The sequence below is a fragment of the Chlamydotis macqueenii genome, chromosome 17 (assembly GCF_036417535.1).
Source record: "Chlamydotis macqueenii isolate bChlMac1 chromosome 17, bChlMac1.mat, whole genome shotgun sequence".
Classification (NCBI taxonomy): domain Eukaryota; kingdom Metazoa; phylum Chordata; class Aves; order Otidiformes; family Otididae; genus Chlamydotis; species Chlamydotis macqueenii.
The window spans coordinates 4,413,145-4,441,019 of NC_141572.1; the positions used below are offsets into that span (position 1 = coordinate 4,413,145).

The 27,875-nt window shown below is 53.0% G+C and overlaps 2 protein-coding genes and 3 non-coding genes across 11 annotated transcripts; all 5 read right to left on the reverse strand.

The window, feature by feature from the left end:
- Positions 1 to 240: 240 nt before the first annotated feature.
- Positions 241 to 27,583, reverse strand: SCARB1 (scavenger receptor class B member 1). 7 transcript variants are annotated; one of them, XM_086761853.1, is made up of 12 exons: positions 27,292 to 27,583; positions 15,905 to 16,062; positions 14,111 to 14,252; positions 13,473 to 13,676; positions 13,063 to 13,158; positions 12,349 to 12,461; positions 10,164 to 10,444; positions 9,574 to 9,692; positions 8,008 to 8,081; positions 7,090 to 7,141; positions 6,466 to 6,612; positions 241 to 733 (listed from the first exon to the last, which is right to left on the reverse strand). In XM_086761853.1, exons 1-12 carry the CDS (start codon positions 27,340 to 27,342, stop codon positions 611 to 613), a joined length of 1,560 nt encoding a protein of 519 aa, XP_086617979.1. In that variant the 5' UTR covers positions 27,343 to 27,583; the 3' UTR covers positions 241 to 610. The 7 variants fall into 7 exon arrangements, with proteins under 7 accessions (XP_086617979.1, XP_086617980.1, XP_086617978.1 ...); XM_086761854.1 differs by lacking the exon at positions 27,292 to 27,583 and adding an exon at positions 19,422 to 19,627 and having other exon boundaries at positions 10,278 to 10,444; XM_086761852.1 differs by lacking the exon at positions 27,292 to 27,583 and adding an exon at positions 19,422 to 19,627.
- UBC (ubiquitin C) lies at positions 22,324 to 23,951 on the reverse strand. The gene is made up of 2 exons (XM_086761860.1): positions 23,868 to 23,951; positions 22,324 to 23,331 (listed from the first exon to the last, which is right to left on the reverse strand). The coding sequence occupies exon 2, from the start codon at positions 23,323 to 23,325 to the stop codon at positions 22,408 to 22,410; it is 918 nt and encodes a 305-aa protein (XP_086617986.1). The 5' UTR covers positions 23,326 to 23,331; positions 23,868 to 23,951; the 3' UTR covers positions 22,324 to 22,407.
- TRNAA-UGC (transfer RNA alanine (anticodon UGC)) lies at positions 26,851 to 26,922 on the reverse strand. Its single transcript has one exon. It is a non-coding gene; the product is annotated as a tRNA-Ala (tRNA).
- TRNAD-GUC (transfer RNA aspartic acid (anticodon GUC)) lies at positions 27,237 to 27,308 on the reverse strand. The gene has a single exon. It is a non-coding gene; the product is annotated as a tRNA-Asp (tRNA).
- On the reverse strand, positions 27,513 to 27,585 carry TRNAF-GAA (transfer RNA phenylalanine (anticodon GAA)). The gene has a single exon. It is a non-coding gene; the product is annotated as a tRNA-Phe (tRNA).
- Positions 27,586 to 27,875: the final 290 nt, after the last annotated feature.

Consider the following 27,875-nt stretch of genomic DNA (forward strand, 5'->3'; position numbering starts at 1 on the left):
GGCACAGAATTCGGGCTTTAAAAGTCACCGCTGTACTCTCCAAAGGCCGGAGCAACCCCAGGCAGGCTCCAGGTGCCCCGAGAAGAGACATCGCTGAGGTGACAGCACGCAGAACTGATTTGCAGCGTAGTCCGGTCACATCAAGCAGCAATAAAACCGTAAGTGGCTTAAGGATAGCAAGGCCCATTTATGTGAGACGAACGGTGGCTTTTAAAAAGATCACTAAATCCCATCAGCGCGACACATACCAACCTCATTTATTTGAAAGGCTCCTATTAAAGTGCCGTTTATTCCCAGCAGCAGGCAGTTTTAAATTGCAAAACAACTTCTCGGATCAGCCGACGACCATCTTCATTCTGAGAGAGGGGCTGTGGCAAACGCCGGCCCCCTGAGGATAAAGGTTCGTGAACACTGTGTTTCGGGTGGGTGGAGGAGGTCTCCTGCGCCCCGGCGCGGGAGTGCTGGTGCAGCAGCACGGTCCCGTGGCTTTGCCGTGGCGTGCAGGGTCTCCGCTGAGCTGCCCAGGATGACTCCACCTTCCAGAGCTCTCTGGGGATCGTCACCCCCAGGGCTGATGTGTCCCAGTGGGAAGCATGCCAGGGCCGGCGGCTCAGGCTTCGGCATCGTCCTGGCTCAGCGTGCCAGCATCATGTAGGAGTGGCGTTGTCTCGGAGGAGGAGGGCGGTTTGCTCTGCGTGGCGGGGTGGAGCGGGCTCTTCTCGGCAGCGGTTCCCTGAAGGGAGAGGACAGCGGTTACAGCTGCACACTCGGCAGTGGCACTGTGCTCAGACCTTACAGCGCGCAGGTGTCACCGCATCCCCACTTGGGATGTGCGTGCCCCAAACCTCTTGGACTTTAACATGGCCAAGAACCCTTTTCTGAAGGCTTCTTGAATTGAAGATTTGTGCATCTCCTCCCCTAATAAGAAGTTATTTCCATTCCTGCCCACCGGCACTCGCAACACTCCCAGAACGCCCAGCCCGAAGAGCTGTGTCACCCAGTGGAGGAGTTACAGGTCAAAGACCACAGGCTGCACACCATCGGAGAAGATGGAAGGGAGATGGACAGGATCTTCTCAGGGATGCAGCAGCTTGAAGACCCCCAGATCCCAGCTGCAGTAGAGACACAGGCAGCACCCATCCCTAGGATAATGGTAAGGGCAACCTCTGGGGAAGGCAAAGGATGGAAGCTGGTGCCTTCTGGCACCAAGAGGAAGGTTCCTGCTCCACCAAAAGCCTTACAACTACAAAATAGGTTCACCACCCTCAAAGTTGAAGAGGAGCCAGATGTGCTTTCAAGCAAAGCACATGGGCCTCCGACTCTAAATCTTGCAAGGCCCCCAGGAGGAAGCAGCAAGAGACAGTAGTGGGTCACTCCCTGCTGCTGGGGACAGAGGTATTCATCTGCCCACCTGACCGGTCATCTAGAGACATTTGCTGTTTGCTGGGGATGTGGATCTGAGGTGTTGTGGAGGGACTGTGAGGCTTATCCAACTCTTTTACCCACTGCTTCTTCTGTATGGGCACAACCAGGGCCACCAGGAAAGTACCAGAAGTGACTACAGAGCTCAGGTGGAAAGAGACAGCCAGGGCAAAAAGGATGATTGATATTCAAGGATCACCTCCTCCAAGCTCAAGAGTGGACCATCCTAACAAGCATCCCAAGTCAGGCAAAGATACCAGCAGGCCTATGTGGATGAGGAACAAGGAGCTCCTGGCCAAACTGAAATGCAAAAAGGAAGCAAACAGAAGGTGGAAGCAGGGACAGGGAACCCAGCAGGAATACAGAGGCACTGTCCCAGCGTGCAGGGATGAAGTCAGGAAAGCCAAAGCCCAACTGGAATTGAATCTGGCCAGAGATTTCAGAGACAAGAAGCAGTTCTCTAAGTACAGAGGTGACAAAAGGAAGACTAGGGGACACGTGGGTCTGCTGCTCTTTGAGGCAGGGGATCCAAGAGACCAGGGAAAAGTCTAGAGCAAGGAAGACGTACCCTTGGTGAAAAAGGATGAGGTCAGAGAATACCTAAGCAAACCAGACATACGTAAATCCACGGACTCTGATGGGATGCACCCACAAGTGCTGAGGGAGCTGGCTGACGTCATTGCCTTGCCACTCCCCGTAATCTTTGAACAATCATGGCAACTGGGAGAGGCACCCAAAGACTGTAGGAAAGCAAGTGTCACACCTATCTTGACGTTCAAGAAGGAGGACCTCAGGAACTACAGCCCAATCAGCACCCTTCCAATCCCTAGGAAGGTGACTGAGTAGCTAATCCTAGGAACCATTTCCAGGCACATGAGGGACAAGAAAGTCACCAGGAGTAGTCAGCATGGCTTCACCAAGGGGAAACCGTGCTTGCCCAACCTGATAAGCTTCTATGTTGAAACGAACGGCTTGGTAGATGAGGGGACAGCAGTGGATACTGTCTACCTGGACTTCAGTAAGGCTTTCAACAGTGTCTCCCATGGAGACATGTCTTCCCATGTCTCATGGAGAAGCTACGAAGCATGGGCTGGATGAGCAGTGAGGTGGACTGAAAACTGGCTGAACAGCCAGGCCCAGGGGGTCATGAGGAATGGCATGAAGTGTAGTTGGAGGCCAGTAACTAGCAGTGTACACTGGGGTCAATACTGGGTCCAGTCCTCTAACATCTTTATTAACAATCTGCAAGTTTGCTGATGACACAAAACTGGGAGAAGTGGCTGATAAACCAGAGAGTCATGTTGCCTTCCAGAGAGACCTCAACAGGCAGGAGAAGTGGGCTGGCAGGAACCTGACGAGGTTCAACAAGAACATGTGCAAAGTCTTGTAACTGGGGAAGAACAACGCCATGCACCAGCACATGGTAAGGGCCATCCAACTCTTGAGCAGCTTGGCAGAAAAGGGTCTTGATGGACACCAAGTTGAACATGAGTGAGCAGTGTGCCTGCAGAGCAAAGGCAGCTAACTGTATCCTGGGCTGCATTAGGAGTGGTGCCAGCAGGTCCAGGGAGGTGATCCCCTCTACTCATCACTCATAAGGCCACACCTGGAGTACTGCGTCCAACTCTGGGCTTCTCAGGACAAGAAAGATGAAGCTATTGGAAAGAGTCCAGCAGAAGGCCACTAAAATCATTAAGGGACTGGAGCATCTCTCATACAACCAAAGGCCAAGAGAGCCTGGGAAGGAGAAGGCTCAGGGGGACCTTACCAATATGTACAAGTACCTGAAGGGAGGGTGTAAACACAGAGCCAGGCTCTTCTCAGTGGTGTCCAGGGACAGGACAAGAGCCCGCAGGGACAAACTTGAACACAAGATGTTCCATCTGAACATAAGAAAACTTTTTTTTTTTTACTGTGAAAACTGTAAAAAAACTGGAACAGGTTGCCCAAAGAGGTTGGGGAATCTCCATCCTTGCCCATCTGGACATGGTCCTGGGCAACCAGTTCTAGGTGACCCTGCTTGAGCAGGGAGGGTGGGCTAGATGACCTCCAGAGGTCTCTTCCAACCTCAACGATTCAGTGATTTTGTGATCCTGTAATACAAACCCAGACATTTTATACATCAGAAATTCCCTCTCGAAAGCCTTTCCGTCGAGGCTCCCTGCATGCAGGAGGGGAGCATCACCCACCAGTTGACTACCTGTTACCCCCAGGAGTTTTTACCCATTCAAGAACTTACCTCTGGATCTAACACTTGGGAGGGTGGGAGTGAGGGGGGAAAATAGGCAAGAAAAGTGTTTCCTCGCATCAATCCCACTTTTCCCCCTGATCCCTGCTGATATCATTAGGGCTGCAGATCAGGTACACCAGGAGAAACAACAAGAGCATGTGCTTGCAGCCTGATCAAGTGTGAGTATTGAGACACCTAAATTGCCCTGAATAAAGCCATGAGACAACATCGTTGTATCAAAGCTCGCCAAGAGGGTATGTCTGGTAGATGTGGACAGTAAACATTCCCGTTTGATTGGTTTTAAGCAAGGTTTAATCAAATCAGGACGAGAGAAAAGTGTGTTACCTTGACTGGGTACCCACCTACAGTCTGGCTTCCCGCAACACCGTCCCCTTAACCGGAGGCAGCTTTTTGGCAGAAGTGGCCTGGCTGGCCTTATTACTGTCTGAGTTCTTTTTATTGCTACTCCAAAATAAAGAGCATTTTTCCTAGAAGACAATCAGGCTAGTTTATGGTGCACTCGGACATGCATTCCAGGAGGGTTCCAATTTTAGAGGGAGATTTAAAATCAACTGTTTGACTAGAATCTAGTTATTAATGAAGATTTCAGAATTTAGGTTAAACTAAGTCCTAGTGAAGATTTTGGTCTTTGTCAAGCCAGTTTTAAAATGGTCTGTTAGCCTTTTAAACGCATCACCACACAGGCTTTAGGCCACGTTAGCAGAGGAGAGCTACGATGCCGCTTCCGGGCGTGTTTTACGCCTGTACAGATTTACACGTTTTTTAGAACCGCAGGTCCAACAGATGCATTTCAAACTGGCTCCGCTATCACTAGACTAAGATCTGAGTGTTTCACAGTACCTCATCTGGACAGGGTTTAGAGCACACTGCTCCCTCCAGAAGCCAGAGGCACACAAGATGCTCCAGGAAGGAGCTGGGTTCAGGGAAACCTTCATGCTGGCAGACGCGTGAAGGTGCGGACAACACCGCTCAGTGTCCCCTCTGGTATCACCCGTGGCTTCAAGAGGGACGACTGTGCGTGATTAAGCAATCATCGCTAGATCAGCAACACTTCAATCAAATGAGGAACACACCTTGGCTGCAAATTGCTGTCTTCCAGTTTACGAGCTCTTCATTAGGCAGACACTTTCATGTGTTGTTGCACAGCTTCCTTAGAGATTTATAGGGTCATTGAGGCCTTTTAATCGCTTTCCAGGTAGTCAGGCACTTCCTGCAGTTGATTTTTAGTTCTAGTACGTCATGACACTTTTGGCTGAGCACCCAAATACAGCTGGCTTATGCCTGGGTTTGGAATATTTCACAAGCAGATACTCAGTTGACTCAAGTGAATTTAAAATCCAGCTTTTCTTCCTGACCCTTTCTGGCACGGTTCAGGCTCTCTGATACCGGGAATTAAGACTAGCACAAAGCAGGGGAAAAAGAAATGCCAGCCCAGGGTTGCATAAGGTCTTAGAAACAGCTGCCCAGCAAGTGCTGGCGTTTTTCAGACAAACTGGTGCTGTGCAGCAGAGTGAGGTCTGTTTGCCAGTGACCGCTTGCATCTGCTGAAGCCAAGACGGTCGTCACACAAAGCCTGACCATCCTGGGAGCACAGGGGAGGGTTCAACACAAGCCCTCAGCCCTAGCAGGGCTCTCACCTGCAGGAAGTGTGTGGAGCAACCAGGGGATTTGGGATCATGTGTTTAAGTCAATTAAGCCCTTGTAGGCTTGGTTAAAATCCAATTACATGATACTCTTGAGAACCCCGGTGCTATTTAAAGTGGGCTTGCGTTAGTGCTCTAGTAACAGCAGTTACAGGAGGTTGAGCAAAAGCAGCCCCTCGCACGTGCTCTCACCACAGCTTGCTCTCATCCTAAGCATCGCCTTTTTATCCCCACAAGTAGCCTCTTCACTTCTGTGGCTTTAGAGCCAGCTAAAGCCATTTGACTGCAGTGCAAAACTAAGTAAGCTTGCCTTTATATAGGTTAGGGGAGAGAGCTAGATCCCTACTTCAAGAGCTAAAGCTTTTAGAGAGCTCAGTGTTATCAGATGAATGTTTCTGAGCCAGAGCCACAGATGTCCATCAAGTGTTTCAGCTGGTTTATATCCTGTTCTTAGAGCTTACATCAGACTCGTGTGCCAGCCAAGCAGCCTCACTGCTCTCCCCTTCGTGGGCCAACTTCTACTCAGCTGCCAGCTCCCTGCAGGCTTCAAAGGTCTTCGCTGCTCAGTAAGCCCAGATCCACAAAGGCCCCGAGGGTTTAACTTCCAGAGCTATTTGGAGTAGTTTGCAGGGAAACAAGTGAGTTTCAGGGAAAGGCAGGGTCCAGTCTGGGTTGGGAAGCGGCCATGGTGTCTGTGCCCCTTCTGCAAGAACACAGCGACTGCGTTTCATCTGTGAACAAGCTGCACTCCCTCGAGAAGGCTCTGTTCAGATTTGAAAACTGTTGGGGCTCTGCAGAGATGCACAGATTTGTGCAGTGGCACAGACCTGCTGCTTTCCATGGAGACTGGGCTTGCTTTTTCATTAGCTGGATGAGCTGAGAAACGCTTCCTCCTACAGGAACCCACTTCCATCACTGCTGTGCACTGAGATGGCCAGAAATGCTTTTCTGTTATCTATTTGCAGCATAATTTCTAGAGTGCCAAGGAAATCTTGCTGCTATGTGCTGGCACCTGGCATCATTAGGACGTGGTGCGTGGCATCAGCCAGTGTTTCCTCAGGAGTGTTAGATTGTCAGCCAAATCTACATCATCTGATTAAGTCTGATTTGACTAACAGCATTGCCCATCAGACATCTGCAAGTTCTTACCTGACTCTTTGCCATGAGCACAGCTGCTGAGATAATGAGGGGGACGCTCAGCCCAAGGAAGATGTACTGCAGGTAGTCCAGCAAGGACGGGATCAGCACCAGGTTGTTGTAAAACTGCTTTAGGACTGAGCCTTCAATGGATCCGCTCTGCTCAAAAAAGAGAAGTTGTCAGTAGCATTTCCCTGCCATCGAGGGCAGACACAGACCAGCTGCGCAATTCCTCTCCCACCACCTCCCAGCACAGATTAGGGAATTTACACAAGATTCAGGCAGGCTACAAGTTTTTACTAAATAGCTGGAGTCAGCTGGATATGCAGACGGCTGGAGACTGTGCTCCCTGGCCCACATGAGCATGGGAAGGCTGGCAGCTCTGTTCTGGGCCATATTTAACCCCACATCTAGGACAGAGCCGGAAGTTTACCAAGTATAGTGCAGGGTTTGTTCAGCTCAGAGGGATTAACGACACAGCCAAGTATTGCAAAGCCTTCTGTTGGTGCTTAATTAGTCTGTCTGGCTTAAAGCTTTATTCAAAGCGGAGTTTCCCCAGCCTCGGGTTATGGGGAAGCAGTTTCCCCACTCCCACAGGAGAGGGTCTGCTGAATCAGGTGGAGGAAGGCAGCTCACCTCTGCAAACCACAGCAGCGGCAGGACCACTGGCTTGATCTTCCCTGTTTGCCTAGGGCAGGGGGGAAACAAAAATAGGCCCTTAGATTTCTGGTTGATCAGGCCACAGCCAGTGTCATAATTCTTCCTAAAAGGATGATTTGACAAACTGATAGCAGCCAGGAAACCAGCGTAAGGAGACAGCAATTCCTGCTGCTTCAGTGACCTGCTCCCTGCTTGAGGAACCAGGTCCACCTTGGGCCTTTCATGCCACAGAAGAGCTTACGCTTGTGTTTGTCCTTAACTCCCTCAGGACAGCAGTAAGTGCCATCCCAAATCTGGGTTCCAGGTGCATGAACTCAGTGAACTGGAATGCTGAACCTCATGCAGCTCCAAGATGTCTCAGTCACCCACACAGTACTACAGGGTGGTGCGGCCAAGTTCAGAGCATCGGGGCTGTCTGCAACAGAGCCGAAGCAGCACGCTCCCACCCATGTGGGTATTCAACATCTGGCACCAACAACTTCGTCACCAAGCTTCTGTTTGCTTTCATAGAGCTGGAAGTGTCTTTTTGGACACAGGTTTTGCCTCTCCACGTTGGATGTAATGCCTTCTGAGCAGCGGCACAGCGCAAGTGAACCGCTCCTGTGCCTCACCAGGAAGAGCGGTCCGTTCACTGGCTGCCCAGTCAGGTGTGGGAATGCTGCAGGAGCCAAGCAAACAGGCAGCCACATGCTGCACTGCTGAAGGATGGCAATTTGAGGTCACTGGAACAGCTGACATTTCACCACACGAGCCAGCTGGCTTCTGCAACTGAGACAACTGGTAGTGCTAAAGCTACTTCATCTTTTGGGGGAGTAAACTCTGCTGCAGTGACCCCAGCATCAGCAGCACTCCCTGCTCAAGGGAGATGGCCATTTCTAAAAGGTGACTACTTACATTATACCAGACACCTGTTTTATGTACAGGTTCAGCTGGAGCTTGATGGAGCAATTCATGGGGATGCCCGTCATCTGCATAGGAAGAGACCAACCAATTCATCAGTACAGCCAACGTGTGTCTGGAGAGCTCTGCAGAGGAGCAGCCTTTTGCTTTCCATCACAGCTACTCTGGGTGTCACCTTCCAGAGCAATGGATTGGATCATCTGTAGATCCACTGCAGACACCACACATGAGACCAGGAGCATGGCTGGGGTTTCCACCAAAGCACTGGTTTTAAACAGGCACCAGGTTTGGGGATGACAGCTCAGAGGGACAGCACCTGGCCCTGTGGCAGTTTGCAGTCTGTCCCCAGGGCTTGTGGGACTGAGCCTAGACAAATTCAAATGACCAAGTAGCGTATGCAGTTTGTAAGTGACTCCCTAGGCAGGGTGATTTAATAGCAACTTCAGTGTTTTTTGAAACCTGGCGAGTCTCTTCTGTTGTTCATCCTACCAGCAGCAGGATGGAAATGCTTCAATGCCAAAGGTTCATGCAAACAGCAAAGGACAAAACATTTTTCATAACTAGAAACCAACAGCCACTGTCCAGCAACACCCTAAGACCATGAAAACACTACACTTCAAAGTTGGGCTTGTTGACATCCATTAAGGCACCAGTTTCTCATGACACTGCAGTTTTGCAACACATTTTTAAGGGCAGAGAGTTTTTGTTAGATTGCCCCTATTTATACTCAGCCGGCTGCAGCTAGATAAGAATATAGTTAATTGTATTGTTATCAGTTTGATGTTTGATACTGTAATAAACTTTAATTAGATTTCCGTAACTGTGATAAGAAAAGCAGAGAGAGCCTAATGCCTAGATAAGAAACACAGCTTACGTTACTTCAAGAGGGATTGGTTTCTTGCTTGAGGAACCACTGAACATCTGGAAGATCTGACCACACGCAATACTGGCTGTAGGTAGAAGATCCCGAAGTCCCCTCCCCATCAGCAGCTGGGACAACGATGGCTCAGGACACCCCAAACTCGTCGCCACTGGAGTGGGGGCTCACCCTTAGCCATAGACACGCACAAAGTCTAACACTGCAACAGTCCAGTGTGGAAGCAGCCAGACAGGTAAGCTGGGAGAGTAGAAGCAGCCAGCCCAAAAATTACTGCGATGCTTCAGCTACAGTGTGGTCTTCAGACTTTGTCAGTCGCAGCAGTACATGTTTGCAGATCTGGGGCGTAACTGGGCTGCTGCTAGATACACCTGCTGGTGTTGTGGACCTGAGTCAGTGGAAAGAACTTGCCTGTGCTTATCGAAAGAATTATGTTTATAATTAGTTCTGCAGTTCTCTAGAAGCCAGGCTAATTATTTAATTAGTTTATGGCTTTGACATTTTTATCTGCATGTGTCCTTGCCAGTCTTTGCACTATGGAACCTGCTCAAATCACTGCCACGAGAGCAGAGCGAGGCCACCACGCAGCTGGTGGCAGGGTCCCCTCTCCTCAGCCCGGGCTGGACCCCTGGAGCAAGGCGTGACACCTCCATCAGGTGGGGACCCCCCCCCAGCTCACTCACCGGGTGCACATCGAGGAAGAGCGCATGCTCATCTTTGCTGGGGTGGAGGCCTTCGACGGCGTTCACCAGGACTGGGTCAGCATTGTAGAAGTGAGGATGGGAAATGAACATTGGTGCATCTGCATGAGAACAAAGACACCTTCAGCTCACCCAGACCCATCTGAGACTTCTTGTTGAGGTTCTTAAGCCATTCCAGCACTACTTCTGATCAGGATTTTACACTCTTCTCCTCCCAACCAGAAGTCTCCTTCCCTTCCCTCCCTGCGGCCTATTCCATCGCTCCGGGAAGGTTGAGACCCAGTGTTTAAGCCACCCTCTCCTGCCATGCTTCACACAACGCCATGGCAACCCGCTGTACCCAGACAAGGGTTAGGACACCAAGTCTGAATTCTCACTCCTCTGTGACCTGCACTCAGTGTCCAAAGTTAACATTTAATTTGGCAGTTATATGGTCTGCCTCTTCCCACCCTTGCTCCCCTGCCTGCTCCCTCCCCAGCCCAGGGGGCATAACGCTCCTGTTATATCCATGGGCATTCCCACAAACGCGGGAGTGCAAGTGAGAACGTTGTGCACGCAGATGCTGGTGGTACCTTTTAGCGCTCTGGCAGAGAGCAGAGCCGATTTTCCAGACAGCCAAGCTTGTACCACATCCCTACAGCGTAATACTGGTAGGGCAGGGAGAGCCCAGGGAGGAGAGGACTTACTCATCCTGCAGGTACTGACGTTCTGGATGCCGGACTGCATGCAGGGGCAGAAGCCTTCGTTGGGTGGATAGTCCGTGCCATTGGCAAAGAGAGTTTTTGGTGCCACAAAGCGATAGGTGGGCACACCCTTGAACTTCCCGGACTGCTCGTACACCAGTGTCATGGATCTAGAAGGGTTTCGGGGGAGAAGGATCAGGATTAGCCAACAGGTTCCCAGCCCAGAACCATCTTATCTTCGCTGGATAAGATGCAGTTGCAATGTAACTTAGACTTTGAGATCAAGATAAACGCTCAGAGTAGTGCTTTGGAGGGGGAATGAGTATTTAAGCCATTTGCTTTCCATGTTTTAAGCCCAGATAAAGGGTTGGTCAGGACTAGTTATGGAGAGAAACCACAGGCTGTTTGCAGCATCCAGATGAGATTTGTTTAAAGGCACAGAGTAACCCCCAGGGCTGCTCTCCAAGCGGTAATACCCGCTTTGTGCAAGCCTTGGCTCTGAGGTAGAAGTGCTCTGTCGCAGGGGATGGACACTGGCTAAATCTCTTCTGCAGCACAACTCCAGCACATAGGCTGACAGGGGAGTGGAAAATTTTACCTTATGAACTACATTATGCAGCAAGATTTTTTTTTCTTGATACAACAGGCTAGTCATGTTACACTGCATTATTTCTATCAGCTGGCCAGGTCAGATGCAAGTTTCCAGGAGGGAAGTTTGTTTCCTTTGCACATGCTCCTTTGAGTGAGGCTTGCAGGGATGCAGACAGCCTAGGCAAGCCAAGGGGGATGCTTATTCATATGGCTGCCTTCTGACACCAGCACCAAGGATGGGGGATTTGGGGCATCCTCAGCAGTTACATGCACGCCTCTAGACTGTGTGGCAGAACATCAGCAGGATAAAGCCTTGCCTACCCTGCAGACACATGCGGGTAGCTGCATCTCAGCACCAGCTGCACTTAATGTGCAAACAGCTTAGGAGATGAGCCCTGCATGCCCTGCAGCAAGGCAGATATGCTCTTAGTCCACTGATGTTTGTGACTCCTTCCTAGCCATCCGGGCTAGCAGAGAGGCAGAGATAAAAGATCTGGGGAGGACAGACAACACTGTCTGGCAAAGAGGCAGAGCCACTTCCTCCACAGCACTGCCCTGCAGGAACTTCTTGCGCTAACAAGAAAGCAAGCTTGGTTTCCTCCACCTCACTTTACACCTTGCCCGGAAACACGCTCTGTTCCCTAGAAGATTTCTGTAGTTTTACAGAACACAAGTATGTGTATTTAAACTTCGATTACTGGTAAACTTCCCTGTAAGTCCTTGGCTCCGGGTCATTTTGGTATTTGCTGATGTCCCTCGTGCAGAGGAATTCCTGCACTAATACTTGGCTCAGCTGACTTCGCTTGTTCGCTGAAGAGGTCATTGTTCTCTACTCAACACGAGCACTAGCTTGTTTTGCAGCACTATCTCCAAAGCCTGAATTAACATTATCTTCCCCAACCTGGGGACAAGGTTTTGTGCCGTGGTTTGCCTCCCCTCTTTCCAGCCTCAGGGAGTTTGCACACAGGCATGCTCTGCAGGGTACTTTAACCCCTGTGTGATCAGTTAAGGTCAGGGTGTCCATACAGGACAGACACGCGCAGCAGTGCATGAACTAGACAAAAAAAAAACCAAGCGAGCAGCCTGGAAATGGTGGCACAACCCCCTGCCCCGACATCAGTTCTGCAAGCATTTAGTCAGCTGAAATAGTTCCACAAATAGTCACAGCCACATTTCCTTATGACAACTCTTACTTCTCCCTCTTGCCTCCCACATCTTATCTAGACTGGTTATTTTCTACTGATTCAACATGGGCAAGTTAGACTTCTCTGGTGATCTGGAAGGTATTTATGAATACCACAAGACGCTGCTAACGAGACAACTACACTGTTTGCAAAGCTCAGATACTGCAACACTGAATTGCAGCTCAACTTTAACTACAGAAAGCAGTCCCCAGCCCTCTGCACGGGTACTCTGTGTGCACAGGGTGAGCGTGGCATCTCCTGCCACCTGCGCAGGGACGAGCTGGAAGCTCTGGCCTCACCTGCAGGCATCAGGGCTGTAGAACTCCAGTGATGTTGGCGACATGAACGGCGGCCACATCTCCCCAGAGGTCCCGTTGATCATGTTGCACTCGCTGCTCCGCCAGTAGTTCACCTGCAGGACAGATGTGGAGAGGAGAGCTCAGGACAATGAGCTTGATGGAGAGTTGGCTTCCACCCATGCATGGGACATCTACCACTCTACACTGCCTCCATAGCAGCTTGAGCTAGCAACACTGAAGAGCTGCCAAGAGCTTTCCCATTCAAATCCTTGCCCAGTTAACAGAAAAACAGGACAAGATCCCCCTGTCTCAAGTGCTACCAGAGCAATTAATCTGTAGATCTAATTGATTTTAGTTAGAAGTGGAATTCCACAAGGGACAAGCACCCCTTTAACACAGGTATTTAAAGTAACACCTTAAACACCAGCCATAGGAGCCCGGGACTTCAACCATTAGAACCAACCAGCTCCAACAGCATTTCAAGGGAGCCCAAGTGACACCGATGAGCTGAACTTAATGCGTCATGACAAGCCCCTTGTCATATGGCTGCCTTCTGGCCGTTTGCTAGAACAGAAGTTGCAGCAGTTGAAGTCCAATAGAAACTTGCCTTCAAACCTATGACCCATAGATACCACAGCACCTAGAGCTCCCAGTTTATCTTGCTTTAGATCAGGCATTGCCCCTGGATTGGAGGTTTGCTGTCTGACACTTAACCTTCTTTAGCCCATTCCATGAATCCACCATGTGAACTTTACTGATGTTCTTCATGCCCGTGTTCACGGTGAACAGTCCTGAATTGGAGTTGTTAAGCTGCAGAGAGAAGAAACTAACTTTTATTTCAATATACACAGTGATTCTGCAGTATATTAATGACTTTGCATCCTTCATCAGCTCTAGAGGTGCTTCACACACTCTAAGATACTGATCTTTTACTTATTTCAGTTGCCAGCAACAGCTGCCAATAGATGCATTCCTGCTTGAGAAGAGAGCTAAGGCAGCCTTGCACAACCACTGCCAGCTACACACGGCTGCTCCACGCAGTTTGTGAAGGGGATAGCCCAGGCACTCAATCCCAAGCCCAATATTGCTGTGATTTCAGCGTTCCCAACCAGCTGTTTACTCACCTCTACAAATAAGCCAAATTTTCCCTTGAAAGGGATCAGGCCAGGCACAAGCGCGTTTATAGTGTCTATAAGAGGGTCTTCGTAGCCCCACATGATCTCCCCCACTGTCCGGTTCATGAACGCCTGCTGCTTCAGGCCAGCCAGGGCTCCACTCAGGACAAGCTTAACAAAGTTTGGCAGGTTTTCCATCATCACAGCTGCTCCCTGGAAAAGAGAACAAAGCCCTGAGATGAGAGCCCCAATTTTACTAAAGCAGCAGCAATGCACCTTCGGCGATCAACGAGGTCCCTCTGCTGCGCTGCTCTACAGCCCTAGAGAAATCGTTTGGACAAACTGGGGTTCATAATTTATCCCCAGTTTGGAAAGAAAGCTGTTGAGGGCTCACAGGCTTCATTTCCCCAGAGGCTGCTCAGGCCAAGTCAAGCCCAGCCGCTTTGCCAGCCCTTCTGCACACTCTGCTTCTGGAAGGGTAACAGCCCAACACAACAACCAACGCACAGAAAGCTGCATTTTACAAGGTTAACCAGCTCACAGCTTGGTTAGCCTTAAGCCCTACAAGAAAGTCTGAGTCAGCACTGGGCATCATCACCCTCCCCGCAAGCTCAGAAGTTGGTACCCATCAGGGAGCAAGTTCTTACCATCATCAAAATGTTTGGCACAACGATGTACTCCTCCTCACTGCCATTGGACAAATGCGGCTGGAAGAAGAGTTTCCGGTACTCCAGGAAGGAGACGGTGTCATTGTCATGGAATGTGATATTTGTTTTATACCTGAACTCTCTGCAAAGAGATGGGAGAGATCATGGGAACCTTCACCCATGCAGTGCCCCTACAACAGCTGTGGAGCAAGGATGGGGGCACAGGCCTGAGCTTGCTTCTGAAGAGCAGGGCAAGGAGACTGAACCCCAGCGAGAAGCCACAGGCGAGCAGGGGAAGCAGTAGTGTGCTTGGGGAACAGGCGGCATCAACGGCACACCCCAACCAGGTTTAGGGTCTGGCAGAAGGAGACGGCAGCCCCTTTGACAAGAGCCCAGCATCCCTGACAGATGGGATTCTGCAGCAACTTGCAGACTCCAAGGGTTTCTTCCTAGCTCAAAACCCAGCTGACGAGAAGTCTGAGACCAAAGCATAAATCCCCTCTGTCACTTCGCCTACAGCCGTCGAAAAGCCCAACCCTATCAGAGAGACGCCCAGATAAGCAGACCTACACCAACCCACACACCGAAACAACCTGCCAAACACGAGAGGGCCAAACAAAACAGCGCAAGCTCCACCAGCGAGCCCACGCTGATTTGCCCCAAAGCTCCAGGTTCCTTCCCTCCATGCCGCAGGGGCGGCCCAGTCCCACAGGGGCTGCGACGCTCCGTAGTAGCACGAGGTTGTCCCCAACATCGCGAGCCTGTTACAGCTGCAGCTCAACCCCCCAGCAAAAACAAAGTCCTTTACTATGGAGCCTCTGTTTTATGGCCTACATTAGGGAAGGGCACTAATCTTGCTCAGCAGGAACACAAGGACACTAATAAGCTTTGCCTCTTTGTTTATTATTTACAGTAAGTGAAGCCTTTCCCACAAGCCTAGTGACTGATGCGATCACAACATACAGAATCCACACGGTCTTGTGGGGTGACCTGGCAAGCCCAGGGGAAATGAGGCCATATACACACTGCCAGGTTTCCTCCCAGTGCTGCTTAAACAACTTGGGATTAAACCAGTAATCCCCCCTCAGAAGCTTGCTTAGGCTGCTGACTTCACTGTGTAGGCACAGCTAAACATGTGTAGGCACCATGTTTAATATTGCTGCTTACAGGGAAGTTGACTCAGCTCAACATTAACCATCACTTCATGTTTCAGGTCCAGAGAAACATCTGGGGCTTCAACCACCATCCCCAGCCACAGCAAACAGACCCAGCCCTGCTGGAGGTGGACCTGACCAAGTTTTAGTGCTCCACACCGGTTGTCATGACCAGAGCACTGATGTCAGGGTCTCACGTTAGATAAGAGGTCTTAGGCCAATCCATAAAGTTTGATATTGAGGTGACTCTAGCTCTGCAGCTGGAATCTTAAATGCACAGTGAAGACGAAACAAGTCCACTCTGAAGATGAGGGCTGCCCACCACCACACCAACACCCCTCATGCCTACGTTTGGACCGTATCAGCCCAGGTCAGGTTGCCTGCCCAACAGGTCCCAGCACAGGACAGACGTCCACAACTCACAGTGAAGCACAGACCAGCCTTACCATCCTGATGGCCAGAGGTCCTGCTCATGGCTTTAGCAAGATCAGAGCAGTCAGAGCACATTTGGGTCCCTTTAAAATCCCACACCTCTGGACTTGCACCAAGTATGCTAATGCCACATCCTCCGGCCAGAGGAGTCAGCCAGAAGCCACAGTGCCCGGGCTCATGCCTAGCTGCACCACAAGCGGTACCTGACCTGTAAACGTAGGGTCCACGTTGGTTCAGCACCGGCTTTGCTCCCTTGAGGACCTCCTTGGGGTTCAGCACTTCAAAGAAGTGCACAGACATGTAGAAAGGAACGGGAATGTCTTTCCACATGCTGAAGGAGATGCTGCTGGGGTCAATTCTGACATTCTGCAAGGAAGAGGAGAGAGAAAAAAAAAAAAAGTAAGGAGACACAACTCTTGGACTCAGTGGCTCCACCCTCAGCTCCACATCAGGCCCAGCCAAAGGCAGCAGTTCCAGCAGCAGGGACTCTCCAGAGGATCCAGGCATGTTATGCAGACTGAAACTGAGCCAGATGTAAGCCAGGAGCTCATATGCACACTGAAGCATCAAGCTCATGCCACAGGATGTCTGCAGGCTTATTTATTCAGGCTCAGCTTTTCAGATCCTACCCACAGGATTTTGGAGCTGTTTTGATGTGCTGGAGGCTTGCTCTGCACTAGACAAGCCAGCACTGAATTATTCACTGCTCTGCATGTTTTATTTGCCTGGCACAAACAACCCTGGCCCGAAGGTCTCCGCTTGCCTGCCGGGTTTGGCAGCTCCACGCAGCCAGAAACAGGCAAGGACAGGGAGAGGTGGCACACCCATCCGCCCAACTCTTTGGGTGCTGGCAGGGAGGGCCCACTAGATTCCCAAAAAAGTAGATAGAGAACAGGGATGGCAAGCCAGCTGTGTCCCAAGAGCACTGCGCAGGACACCTTTGCCTCCTCTCAGCTGCCGTCCTGCAGTGACTCATAGCTGGTCACAAGGCAGGTCAAAGGCAATGCGCAATCATGGTGCCCATGTCACTGTCCCGCTTGCCTGCAGGAGCCCAAGCATGACTTAAGCCCTCACCAGCCCAGGAGCTGGCATCTGGGCACATCTGCCTCCATTTCCTCCTTCCTGGAAGCTGGAAGGCCTCCACTTCCTCCCTCCTGGAGGTATGGACAAGAGCCTGTTCGTTCTTGAGTATTTATTTTGGGTATGTTCCACCATAACCTTAGCTTCCTCTGCAAGCACAAGCCCTCAGCATGGTTAAGTAACCCAGCCAGCTTATGGAAGCGAGTTTGATCCGCTAATCAGTGAAGGCACGCGGGCTTTATCCTGCTGGAGCTTGGCAGCCCCACAACGGCTCTCCTGCCCTGGAGCAGCTCAATCTGACTGCATGTGTATTTGCTGCCACAGGGGCTTGAGGAGAAAAGCTGCCAGAGGCTTCCCTGCAGTGCCCCATCTTTCTTCAGCCATTTCGTGGTGGGGCTTCACCATTTGCAAGCCCCTCACCACCCAAGCCCAGGTCCTCCGAGCCCTGCCTCTCAGCTCCCTGCTCCCTTTCTCAGTCCTCTCCCATCCGGGCACAGCAGCTCAAGGTGCTCCACAGGTGCTGCCAAGTGAGAACTGCTTCACAGGGCAGCCTTGGAGTGAAGCTGCTTGTAGGTCCAAACAAACATGGTCATATGTCTGAAATAAAAATAGAATATTTTTCACTTAGATGGGTTACAACATGTCACTGAGAGGCTTGACCCCTCATGAGCACGCTGCTCCTGAGGAACTGAAAGGAACTGGCTAGTGCTCATCTCCTCCCAACAGTGCCCAAACCCTGCTGCTCCAGGAGGGAGGCTCTGGTCACGCCGCTCAGTAGAACTGAGATTTGAGGTTTCCTCTTCAGATTGAGAGGAGCAGTCATACTGCGTGCAAGCGCAACCTCAGCATCAGACCTCATCCTCCACATCCTCATCACCCTGCTACACCAGCAAAGCAGGGCTGCCAGTCTTCTCCCAGCTTTCAGGCAGGACAGCACACCCTGCCACCAGCCCTTCCTCGTACCCACCACTCTGAAGACCAACTCAGGAGTCTCGGTGAGGCCCTGGGTGTTTCTCACCACCCTGGACATCAGCAATCAGTTATTTTTTCCATTTCACTTTAAGTCTTATGAGAGCTCAGGACCATTTTGGGTCCTGCTGAAGGCATGGAGAACAAGGGCTTGAGACGAAGGGAAGAGAAACCAGGGTTGGTCTTCTCCTCATCTACTGTTCTCCTTGCAAGTTGCTAAGATTTAATCAGGTAGAAAGAAGCAGGGTTAACTAAAAAGAGGGCAGAAAGGCTTTTGCACCAAAAATGTCACTCTTGTTCTGCAGAGGCCATTCAATCTCTTCTTGGCGGGTACCAGCTCCCGATGTCCATGAAACAGGACAAAGATTGGCTTTCACTGCTTAAGCCTCAGGACTGTCTGGCTTTGCCCAGCCAGCAGCGCTTCCAGAGGATCCATTCGAGTAGAAGTTTGGTTTTGGCAGAGACTTTGTGGCACATGTAACCACGGCCATTGGCTATGGGGCGTTTATTCACCCCTTTCATCAGAAGCACGTTTTCAGGTGCAAGCTTGGAGAAATTGCCCAGGCAGGGGGCACCTCTCCTTTGGGCGGGGAGAAAAAGGTTTGGCTAAATTTGGGAACAAGCCAATTGGTTCGTTATGGTAGGATAACTGGTGTCCCAACAGCGAGGGGTGGTTCCCAAGTCTCTGTGCTGCAGTTACAGAACAAACCAACAACTCCATCCACAGCCCCACGCGAGGGATAAACACCACTGCAGCCTCAGGACCTCTCTTGTGGGTAAGGGAGGTCCTCAGATGGGCAGATCTTCGGGTTTTCCAGTTGAGCAGAAGGCGACGCAGAGGTTGCTCCGTTCATGAGGCTCCAGAGCACCCCTGCACACTGCCAGTCTCATTTCCCGTTTGGAAAGCATCCTGTCACCAGAGGACATCCGAGCCTGGCAACCTGCACGCCTGCTTTACAATCGATGGGACAGGAGGAAGGGTTGGCGCTTGGGACCCGCTCAGCCCAGCGCCACCAGCACTACGCCCCTGCTAAATCCAGGAAAAGCCCCTGCTAACCAGCGCCGAGAGCGTCAGTCCAGAATATCCCAAGCCCGGGTTTCCCGGCAGTGAGACCGTGAGGGTGCTCAGAGTGCCACCGGGGCAGGGACCCTTCGGCGCTGAGCTGCCCCACGCTCCCTCGGGTGACAGTGACACAGACACGTCCATGCCCGTGACCTGGCTCCAGCGCACCCCACTTCACACCACAGTCACCCCGCACCATGCGCGTCCCACTCCGCACCCCCGTCACCCCACGCTATGCACGCCCCACTCCACACTCCCGTCACCCTGCACCATGCGCGCCCCACTCCGCATCCCCGTCACCCCGCACCATGCGCGCCCCACTCCGCACCCCCGTCACCCCACGCTATGCGCGTCCCACTCCACACTCCCGTCACCCTGCACCATGCGCGCCCCACTCCGCACCCCCGTCACCCCGCACCATGCGCGCCCCACTCCGCACCCCCGTCACCCTGCAGCATGCACGTCCCACTCTGCACCCCCGTCACCCCGCACACCAGCCCCGCAGCAAGCCCCCGGCTATGCACCGGCTCCAGCCCCCCCACGCACCAAACGAGCACCCCGTTCCCCCCCGTCCCCGCAGCAGACACGCACCCCCTCCCCGCACCCCGCTGACCTTGACGACCTGCTCCTTGATGATGAGCGGCCCCACCGCCAGCAGGCAGACCCCCAGGAGGGCGCAGGCCGCCCCGGCCAGCCCCAGCCCCACCGATACCCTGCGCCGGGCCGCGGCCATGGCGCAGCACCAGCAGAACGGAGCCGAGCCGGTCCCGCCGCACCGACCGCCGTTTTATGGCCCCCGCGGCCCGGCCCGGCCCGGCCCGGCGCGGCGCACGGAGCGGGGCGGGGGCGGGGCGAATACGGGGGCGGGGCCGCGGTGAGCCCCGCCCACTCGCTCGGCGCACCCGGGGCCGGTGAAGCCATGGGAAACAAAACCCCGTGTATGCTCAGATACAAAGTGTATAAAGAGATAAATATATATATAGCTATATACATACACACCGACACACGCACGACCGGGTCCCTCCGTGGCCACCGCCTCCACAGGCGGGGTGGCCGCCAGCCCGCTGTCACAGCAGGATTTTGGGAACGGGGACAAGCGCAGGCGGCCGCGAGCGGCTCGCAGGCCATCGGCCGGTGACCCACAGCTCAACCCCGGGCAGTCCCCGAGGAGAAAAGGGGAGGCAGCTGCCGGCTGTACTCCAGTTCCGCAGCGGCTTTCAGATCCAGCACAACGCAGGTGCTGTGTTTTCCTTTACTTTAAAACATTTTGCTGGAAAAATGTTGCAGTTTTCCTTCAAAACCCAACAGAGCCAAGGAACATCCAGGAGATGCCCTGCGACGCGTGTCTGCGGGCAGGCAGCAGGTACTTCCACAGGCAGAACAAAAGACATCCTTAACGTTTACAAAGTGCTTCGCTGTTTTCATCAAACGTTGCTGTTCTGCGGTTTATCGCTCCCGAGCTGCGATCTCCGCTCACGGGCGCCGCACTCTGAAGTGTTCGCGCTGCCCCTTGAAGTTCACCAAACCCAGCAAAGCCGCCTGCGCTTTGACTCAGCTCATGACACCGCGGCGCAGGATTCTCCTCCAAGCTCCCTGCTCTGCCTGGTTGCAGCCCAGCCACTTGGACCGCACTCCAGGCTGTTACGTATTTGTACAGCATAGTAGGTTTTTGGTTTGGGTTGTTTTTTTTTTTAACTGAGGCATTTAAAATAAAATAACTTCTTGAAACACAGCACTGCAGTTATTCGTGGAGGCTTTTGACACTCATCTAGTGTCCCCATGTCCTCCCGCAGCTCTTTCCCCTCAGTAATCAAGCCACTTTCAAACCACAACTACTTATAGGTTTTTTTCCCAGCTTTTTTTTTTTTAATCATCAGATTTCCAAGGAGAAGTTTCCCAGGCACGAAGAGAAAGTAGCTATGAAAACATAACCAAGCCGCAGCTTCTTCCTTTTTATGTAACAGCAGCTGCCTTCATTCCAGAAACGCCCACCCCTGTACTGGATCGGACACCCACGGCTACGCAGCTCCGCAGCAGCACACCCGAAACTGCTGAACGGCTGCTCAATTTTTAATTGCTGCACACACTCAGCTGACTTGAGAGGCCAGAAAAATCAACGGCAAGTGTTATTCTGTTTGTTGAGGGTTCAGTCACGTTAGCTGAACGCACAGACTGAGCACGGCTGCTCCACACGCCGTACACTGCTGCACCGGTACCACCCGTCACGCTCCCACCCGGCCACCGGCACCGAGCGGCCCGCGCACCCAGGACAGGCGCGGGCAGAGCCCAGGGCCAGCGCGGCAGGGACGCGGCAGGGGCGCAGCCGCAGCACGACACCAGCTCTTAGCCGGTGCGGGGTTTAGCTCAGCGGCACTCAGCAGCTTTCTCCAATTCCGCACGGATCTTGATGATCCAGACTTGCTCCTTACAGGCCCCAAGGCACTAAAAGCCTCTTCCAGCACTCTCTTAGGGATATCAGCAATCGGTGTTGCTTGAACCAAATCCTGCTATCCCATCCTTCCACTCGGGATGGTGTAAGACCACTTCAGGTCACACCGAGGCCCGTGACCAGTTGAAATCTCTACACCCGCTCCCACCACGTCCCCTTCCAAAGACAAGTCCCATCACCACTCTCAGCAGGTGCATTTTGGGTTTTCTACTTTCAGCCTCCCCTCCTCCCATTTCCCCGATTCCCAGTGCAGCACCGTTGACACCTCATGAACTCCTACACTCACCAGCCTCCACTTCGCCACAAAATACTTCAGTGGTGACTTCCCTTTAGCCAGGTTTTTACAGCACACAGCCCCATGACATCAGTTTCAGCTCACTGAAACGATAGGATTTCCACTCAGTGCTGTCCTGCTTTCAGCAGGGATGGGGTTAATTTCCCTTTCAGCAGCTGGTGTGGCAATTCAGGCTGAACACATTCTGTAAAGTTTTAAGGAAGCTAGTCCACCCAAAATTACAAAGTTTGCTTGATACGCTTAAGCCTTTAAAAAAATGAGATCTACCCCACAACTGGACAAGGGACTCAGGCTAGCCAGAACACTTTCCAGGTCCAAGGGCTGCAGGATCAGCAGTAACGCCCACCACACACCCACCCAACTGCCAGCCCTCAGTGAAACTGCGCGTCGATTACCCTTTCACTGGCTGTTAACAACAAAACATGGAGGGCAGGACCAGCAATTACCGGGCCAATCAATATTATCACAGCCTCCCAGCGCACAAACAAACTGCCGTTTCACCTTACATGTGCATGCTTACACAACCTAACAGCTGCGTAACATCTGCAGACTGGCATTGAACCTCAGCCAGCGCTTTCCCCAGTTATGAGAACGCTTATACAACCTCAGGGAAACCACAGCTGAAGAGATTAGTTGTGCTTGCCAGGCACAGGGACAGCTTGCATAAGGCAGTTTTGCAATACCTTTGTATATGGGAGCCATGTAATTAGGGTTTATGAGATAGCTGTACTCGGTTAATGGCATAAATAACAGATCACAGAACTTGAGACATGAACTTTTGTGGATGCATCAGCTTTATTGGAATGAACAAGTGCAGAGAAACTTTTACTTGGAAACAAGCCACAACCAGCCAGTTCAGTTACCACCCCTCAGGCGCAGCACAAGATGGAGGGTGGATTCCTTCTGGATGTTGTAGTCGGACAGGGTGCGCCCATCTTCCAGCTGCTTGCCAGCAAAGATCAGCCTCTGCTGATCAGGGGGAATGCCTTCCTTGTCCTGGATCTTGGCCTTGACGTTTTCAATGGTGTCACTGGGCTCAACCTCGAGGGTGATGGTCTTGCCTGTCAGGGTCTTCACAAAGATCTGCATGCCACCCCTCAGGCGCAGCACAAGATGGAGGGTGGACTCCTTCTGGATGTTGTAGTCGGACAGGGTGCGCCCATCTTCCAGCTGCTTGCCAGCAAAGATCAGCCTCTGCTGATCAGGGGGAATGCCTTCCTTGTCCTGAATCTTGGCCTTCACATTCTCAATGGTGTCACTGGGCTCAACCTCGAGGGTGATGGTCTTGCCTGTCAGGGTCTTCACAAAGATCTGCATGCCACCCCTCAGGCGCAGCACCAAGTGCAGGGTGGATTCCTTCTGGATGTTGTAGTCGGACAGGGTGCGCCCATCTTCCAGCTGCTTGCCAGCAAAGATCAGCCTCTGCTGATCAGGGGGAATGCCTTCCTTGTCCTGGATCTTGGCCTTGACGTTTTCAATGGTGTCACTGGGCTCAACCTCGAGGGTGATGGTCTTGCCTGTCAGGGTCTTCACAAAGATCTGCATGCCACCCCTCAGGCGCAGCACAAGATGGAGGGTGGATTCCTTCTGGATGTTGTAGTCGGACAGGGTGCGCCCATCTTCCAGCTGCTTGCCAGCAAAGATCAGCCTCTGCTGATCCGGAGGAATGCCTTCCTTGTCCTGGATCTTGGCCTTCACATTCTCAATGGTGTCACTGGGCTCAACCTCGAGGGTGATGGTCTTGCCTGTCAGGGTCTTCACGAAGATCTGCATTTTTCTCTGGAACAAGAATCACTGTACTTCAGTCACTTTTCCCCTTCCTGCCCACAGGAAGTTGCAGCAAGGCCATGCACCAGGAGCCCAGCTCCCCCCGGGCAGCTGACTGCTGGGGCTGCGCTCCCCAGGAGCGGCCTGCCCCTCTCCACGCCCTGTGACGTCCCAGTGGGAGAACCGCCCGCCACGCCATGAGAGGCGGGGCCACCGCCCCGCTCTCCTTCCCGCCCAAAGCGCGCTCGGCCGCCATCTTGAGGGGCCGTTGCGCCTGCGCGGCCGCCATTTCGCCGGTAGCTGCTCGCACCCACCTCCACCGCCCATCTCCGCCGCCAGCTCGCGGTGCTACCGTTAACGGGAAGAGGAACGCCACTTCCCACGTCCCGCCATCCCCCTCAGCCGCATCCTCTTCCCCCCCAGCACACACTCATCTCCCGCCCGACCTAGCACGCGTCTAAGCTCTGCTGCCGCCTCGACAAGCGGCCCTGCCCTGCCCTCTCCTTTCCCAGTGGAGGCACGGCGAAGCCGAGCCGCAAGGCACTCACCGCAGGCCAAGCGCTGGCGACAACACAACACTCTCCCAGCCGTACACAGCTACAACTGCGCCACACATTCCCCTCCCGCCCCTTATATAACCTTCCCGGCCCCGCCCCCGCCGCTCGGATCACTCCGCGAGGCACTATTTTTCCTGTGGCGTGCGCCGCAGCTTTACTGTGTGAGTGGAACGCAACGAGGTCCGGCAAAGCGGAGGAGTCGGGGAGTGATGCGTCCGGCCAGCCGGTGGGCGGGGGGCAGTGAGTGCGCAAAGGAGCGCGGAGAAAAACCTGGCTTGGAGGCGTCGGAGCGGGGCCGGGCCTGTGGTGCTTGAGCGAGCTGAGCTCTCTCCGTTTTGGAGATGAATCTGTGGCTACAGGCTCTGCGCAGAGCCTTACATTTTATTCAGGGCTTTAAACCCGTATGGTTGCGTCCCTGTTTCAAAAGAACCTCTTTGATTTTCTTCCCTGGGGCAGGGCGAGGGCGGCTCTGCCCGTGTGCCTCGCTGGGAGGCAGGCTCTGAGGCGCCCGCGGGGCGAGGGACCGTTGTTCAGTCCGAAGTTAAGAGGCATATTGCTATTTAAGAAATCTCCGATGTGTTTCAGCATACCAGAGGGACAGAAGCAGCAAGGGCGCGTGGTCTCCCCCACCCGGGACCGGGACCGGTGTGGGTAGGCACAAACCCGCTGGGCCTGGCAGAGGCGACGCCGGCAGGCTGGTGCGTGCCAGGCCCTCTGTGCCGCCATGGCCTGTGGAGCGACGGACGTGGAGAACAACTTGGTGCGCAGCCACCACAGTGACGGCAGGGCCCGAGGGGCAGAGACCGCACCAGGGCAGGGAGGCTCCTGCCAGGGCACGGCGAGCGCGGATGGAGAGGGGAGAGGTAGGGATCTGAGTCCTGCAGACAGTCTGTCTGCGTGAGATACAATCAGTGAGTGTATTTATACATATATGCACACATAAAGTGGAGTATGCATCTGAGATACAATGCAGTTTATAAAAATAAATAATAAACATAAAAATTAATAATGACTATTTCTCATTCTGTTCTCACAGAGCACCTTCCTGTAGCTCTCTGTTGGCTCCTCTGCCATCCTGGTCAAACTCTACAGTAATCCAAGGGCAGAGCTGAGAACAAAACGGGGCTTTGTTTGCAAGATTCATGAGATGCCATTCGGTTCAATCCGCCTACAAACTCCTGCGTTTTCCGGCACCCAAGGAAAACTGCTGCCTACAAAACGGCCACAGATAACACCCAAGGCTGCACACCAGTAGGAAGGGAGCAGAGACCCAGCAACAGCCTTGTGATTGGTTTGAGGGAAACCGGCCTGTATTTTCCTGACACACAGAGCTTTTACAGGAGGGAAATGCGCTGGGGAGCTTCTCTGTTTGTTGAGTTTGCATCAAAACTCAGCATTGCGATAGTAATAACAACCTCAAACACCTGGGTCATTTAGTGGGATTGGTCTGAAAACAGTTGAAAGGGCACACGGCAATGTATTTTGTGACAAGACGGGTCTGTGTAATGGGAAGAAATTAAGACGACAAAATGCTGTTCCTCATCTAGTGAGGGCAGGCAGCCAAACACTGAGCATCCTGAGTGAGTTTGTACCTGGTGTCTGAATCACACGGTGCAGCAGCACACCCCTAAAGGTTCAGATTTGTGTTATATTCACACTGGAAGGCAGATGTTAGGTCCTAATGCAACCGAGTCCCTAAATAAGTCTGGCTGGTTTGCAGAACTGTGCTTTCCTGAGCGGGGAGGGGCTTTCTGTGAACAAAGCCACTCCGTGTTTCTCCTACCCTGCCTGTACTTGTACCCCTTGTTACAATTTCAAGACAAGCTTGGTGAATAGAGCCTGTTGGTCCTAGCAGACCATGAGCTATTATATTGCCAAATACCGATTCCCTGTGCCAAAAAGTCTGTCACTTCGTGCCCATTAGTAAGAACTCTGTGCGGCAGGAAGTGTCTCTTTCTTGTATTCCTGTGCAGCGTATATTCCAGAAGCACAGCTGTCCAGAGAGATGCTTACCAGAGAGCTTTTACAACAGGGATCTTCACACTTAGCAGCGCTTTATCCAAACATTTGGCTCAAAATAACAACTAGATGTAACAGCAATAAATGAATAGCACAAGGAGCATTTTAACCGGTCTGGCAGGAAATGTCGTTTTACATCCATCGCTAGTCAGCTCTCCCTGCCCGAGAGAGGTGGACGCATTGTTGGTGACTGAACGGTGCAGATACAACAGCTGGCGGCTGAACTGTGTAGATAAAAGCTTTTTCAAGCTCTACGTGGGCTTTGGTCTCTCTGTGCCAGACCTTTCAGCCCTCCCGGCTCTGAGGAGTTTCCTGGGCGAGATCAAACCATGAGAGCCAGGCCAACCCAGGGAGATCAAAGCAGGGAGCTTGTTTCTAGAGAGCTATTCCCGACCTGCTCCCGGTGACGCCTGGTCACGCTGCCAAGGGGCTGCTCGCCAGTCTGCAGCTGGGGCAGGACAGCAGAGGGGAGCAGGCACTGCAGAGCCAGCTCAGAGCACAGAGCCCCTCTGCACCTGCCGTGTCCCAGCTTTTGCGCCTTCCCCTTTGGCTCTCTTTGTGGGAATGCGGTGCAGAGACACGCAGCCAGCTCTGTGCCGACCGCAGGTTTGCACGTAGGCCGCTCTGCTGAGTTTTGGGGTGGAGAGGTGTCGGGCAGGCCAGAATCCCCCTGCATTTCAGGGTCTGGTGCTTCCTGCCTCCTTTCCAGCTGCTCTGCGTCTGCAGGGCCTTAGCGTGACCACGAAACACCCAGGGAGACAGGAGAATCCGGAGTGTTTGCATAGTCCTGACGAGAACCAAGTGACAAAAGCCATTTCGTGCCACTAGGGAACTGGCACAGTTCTGGGCAGCGTACTCACAGTGCAGTTTTCTGTTGTTTAATCCGACGCGGGAGCTTTAACTCCAAATAAAATATATCACGGTGGAATAGGGGGAAAAAAAGTAACGGCCTGTGTGGAGATGCCGGGGATTGAACCCGGGACCTCATACATGCAAAGCATGCGCTCTACCGCTGAGCTACATCCCCGTGCCGCGAAATGGCGCCCCTGCCTGTCACCTAGATCCGTACCGGCCCCGCGCCCTCCTTCCTCCCTCGGGGTGACCGCGCAGACCCGCGAACGGAGGGGGCTGCGGGGAAGGGAGGGCCCGCGATCGGGCTGTGCGTGCGGTGCGGCAGTGTGCGGAGCCAGGTGTGAACCTCAGCTCTCAGAAGCACGGCAGCACCCTGGGTTCGGACACACAAACCTGCCGGTTTTTTTTTCCCCCCCTGCCTCTTTCGGAAATTGGAAAAATCCATGCAGGAAGAAAAAAATGACGAGAACAAAAGAAAACATACACAACCTCCCCGTCGGGGAATCGAACCCCGGTCTCCCGCGTGACAGGCGGGGATACTCACCACTATACTAACGAGGACGGTGCACAAAAACTCTTGCGTGGGCCGCGCCATTCCCGGGCACCCGCCGCGGGAAAGCGGTTCCCTCCGCAAAACCTCCACACTCGTGGGCGCCAGTACTGACACCCACGGCAGCCGCCCCTCGCCCGGCGCGGGGACTGCCGGCCCTGCCCGGCTCCGCTCAGCGGCAAGAGGACCCGCAGGGGGAAGGAAAAATCAGACGCTGCCGAAACCCGGGATCGAACCAGGGACCTTTAGATCTTCAGTCTAACGCTCTCCCAACTGAGCTATTTCGGCACTTAACAACGCCGCCCCCAGCTGTGAAGACGACCCCGCCCAGCACCCCCCGCGGGTGCCCGTGGCCATTGCCAGCCCTCCCCATGCTGGGTTCACCAACGCGGCGGCAGCACCCGCGTCCTGGGGCGCTCAGGGGTTCCCTCCCTTCGCACTGCTTTCCCACCGCCTTGCAGGGCGGGAATGGCACCCCCAGCAATCCCCCAAATCCCAGGCACCCCGGGTAGAGCGGCGGACTCCGGCCCTCCTTCCCTGCCACAAAAAATGCAACTCTGCCTCTTTTACTTCGCCCC

Excerpts from the sequence above, each read along its gene's own strand:
- SCARB1 (XM_086761852.1), bottom strand. The coding sequence starts at position 19,541 with ATGGCCGCGGCCCGGCGCAGGGTATCGGTGGGGCTGGGGCTGGCCGGG. Across the intron at positions 10,445-12,348 it reads TACAGCCCTGATGCCTGCAG|ATCCATGACACTGGTGTACG; the intron begins GTGAGGCCAGAG and ends AAACCCTTCTAG. Across the intron at positions 6,613-7,089 it reads CGCTGCTGTGGTTTGCAGAG|AGCGGATCCATTGAAGGCTC; the intron begins GTGAGCTGCCTT and ends TTTTTTGAGCAG.
- UBC (XM_086761860.1), bottom strand. The coding sequence starts at position 23,325 with ATGCAGATCTTCGTGAAGACCCTGACAGGCAAGACCATCACCCTCGAG.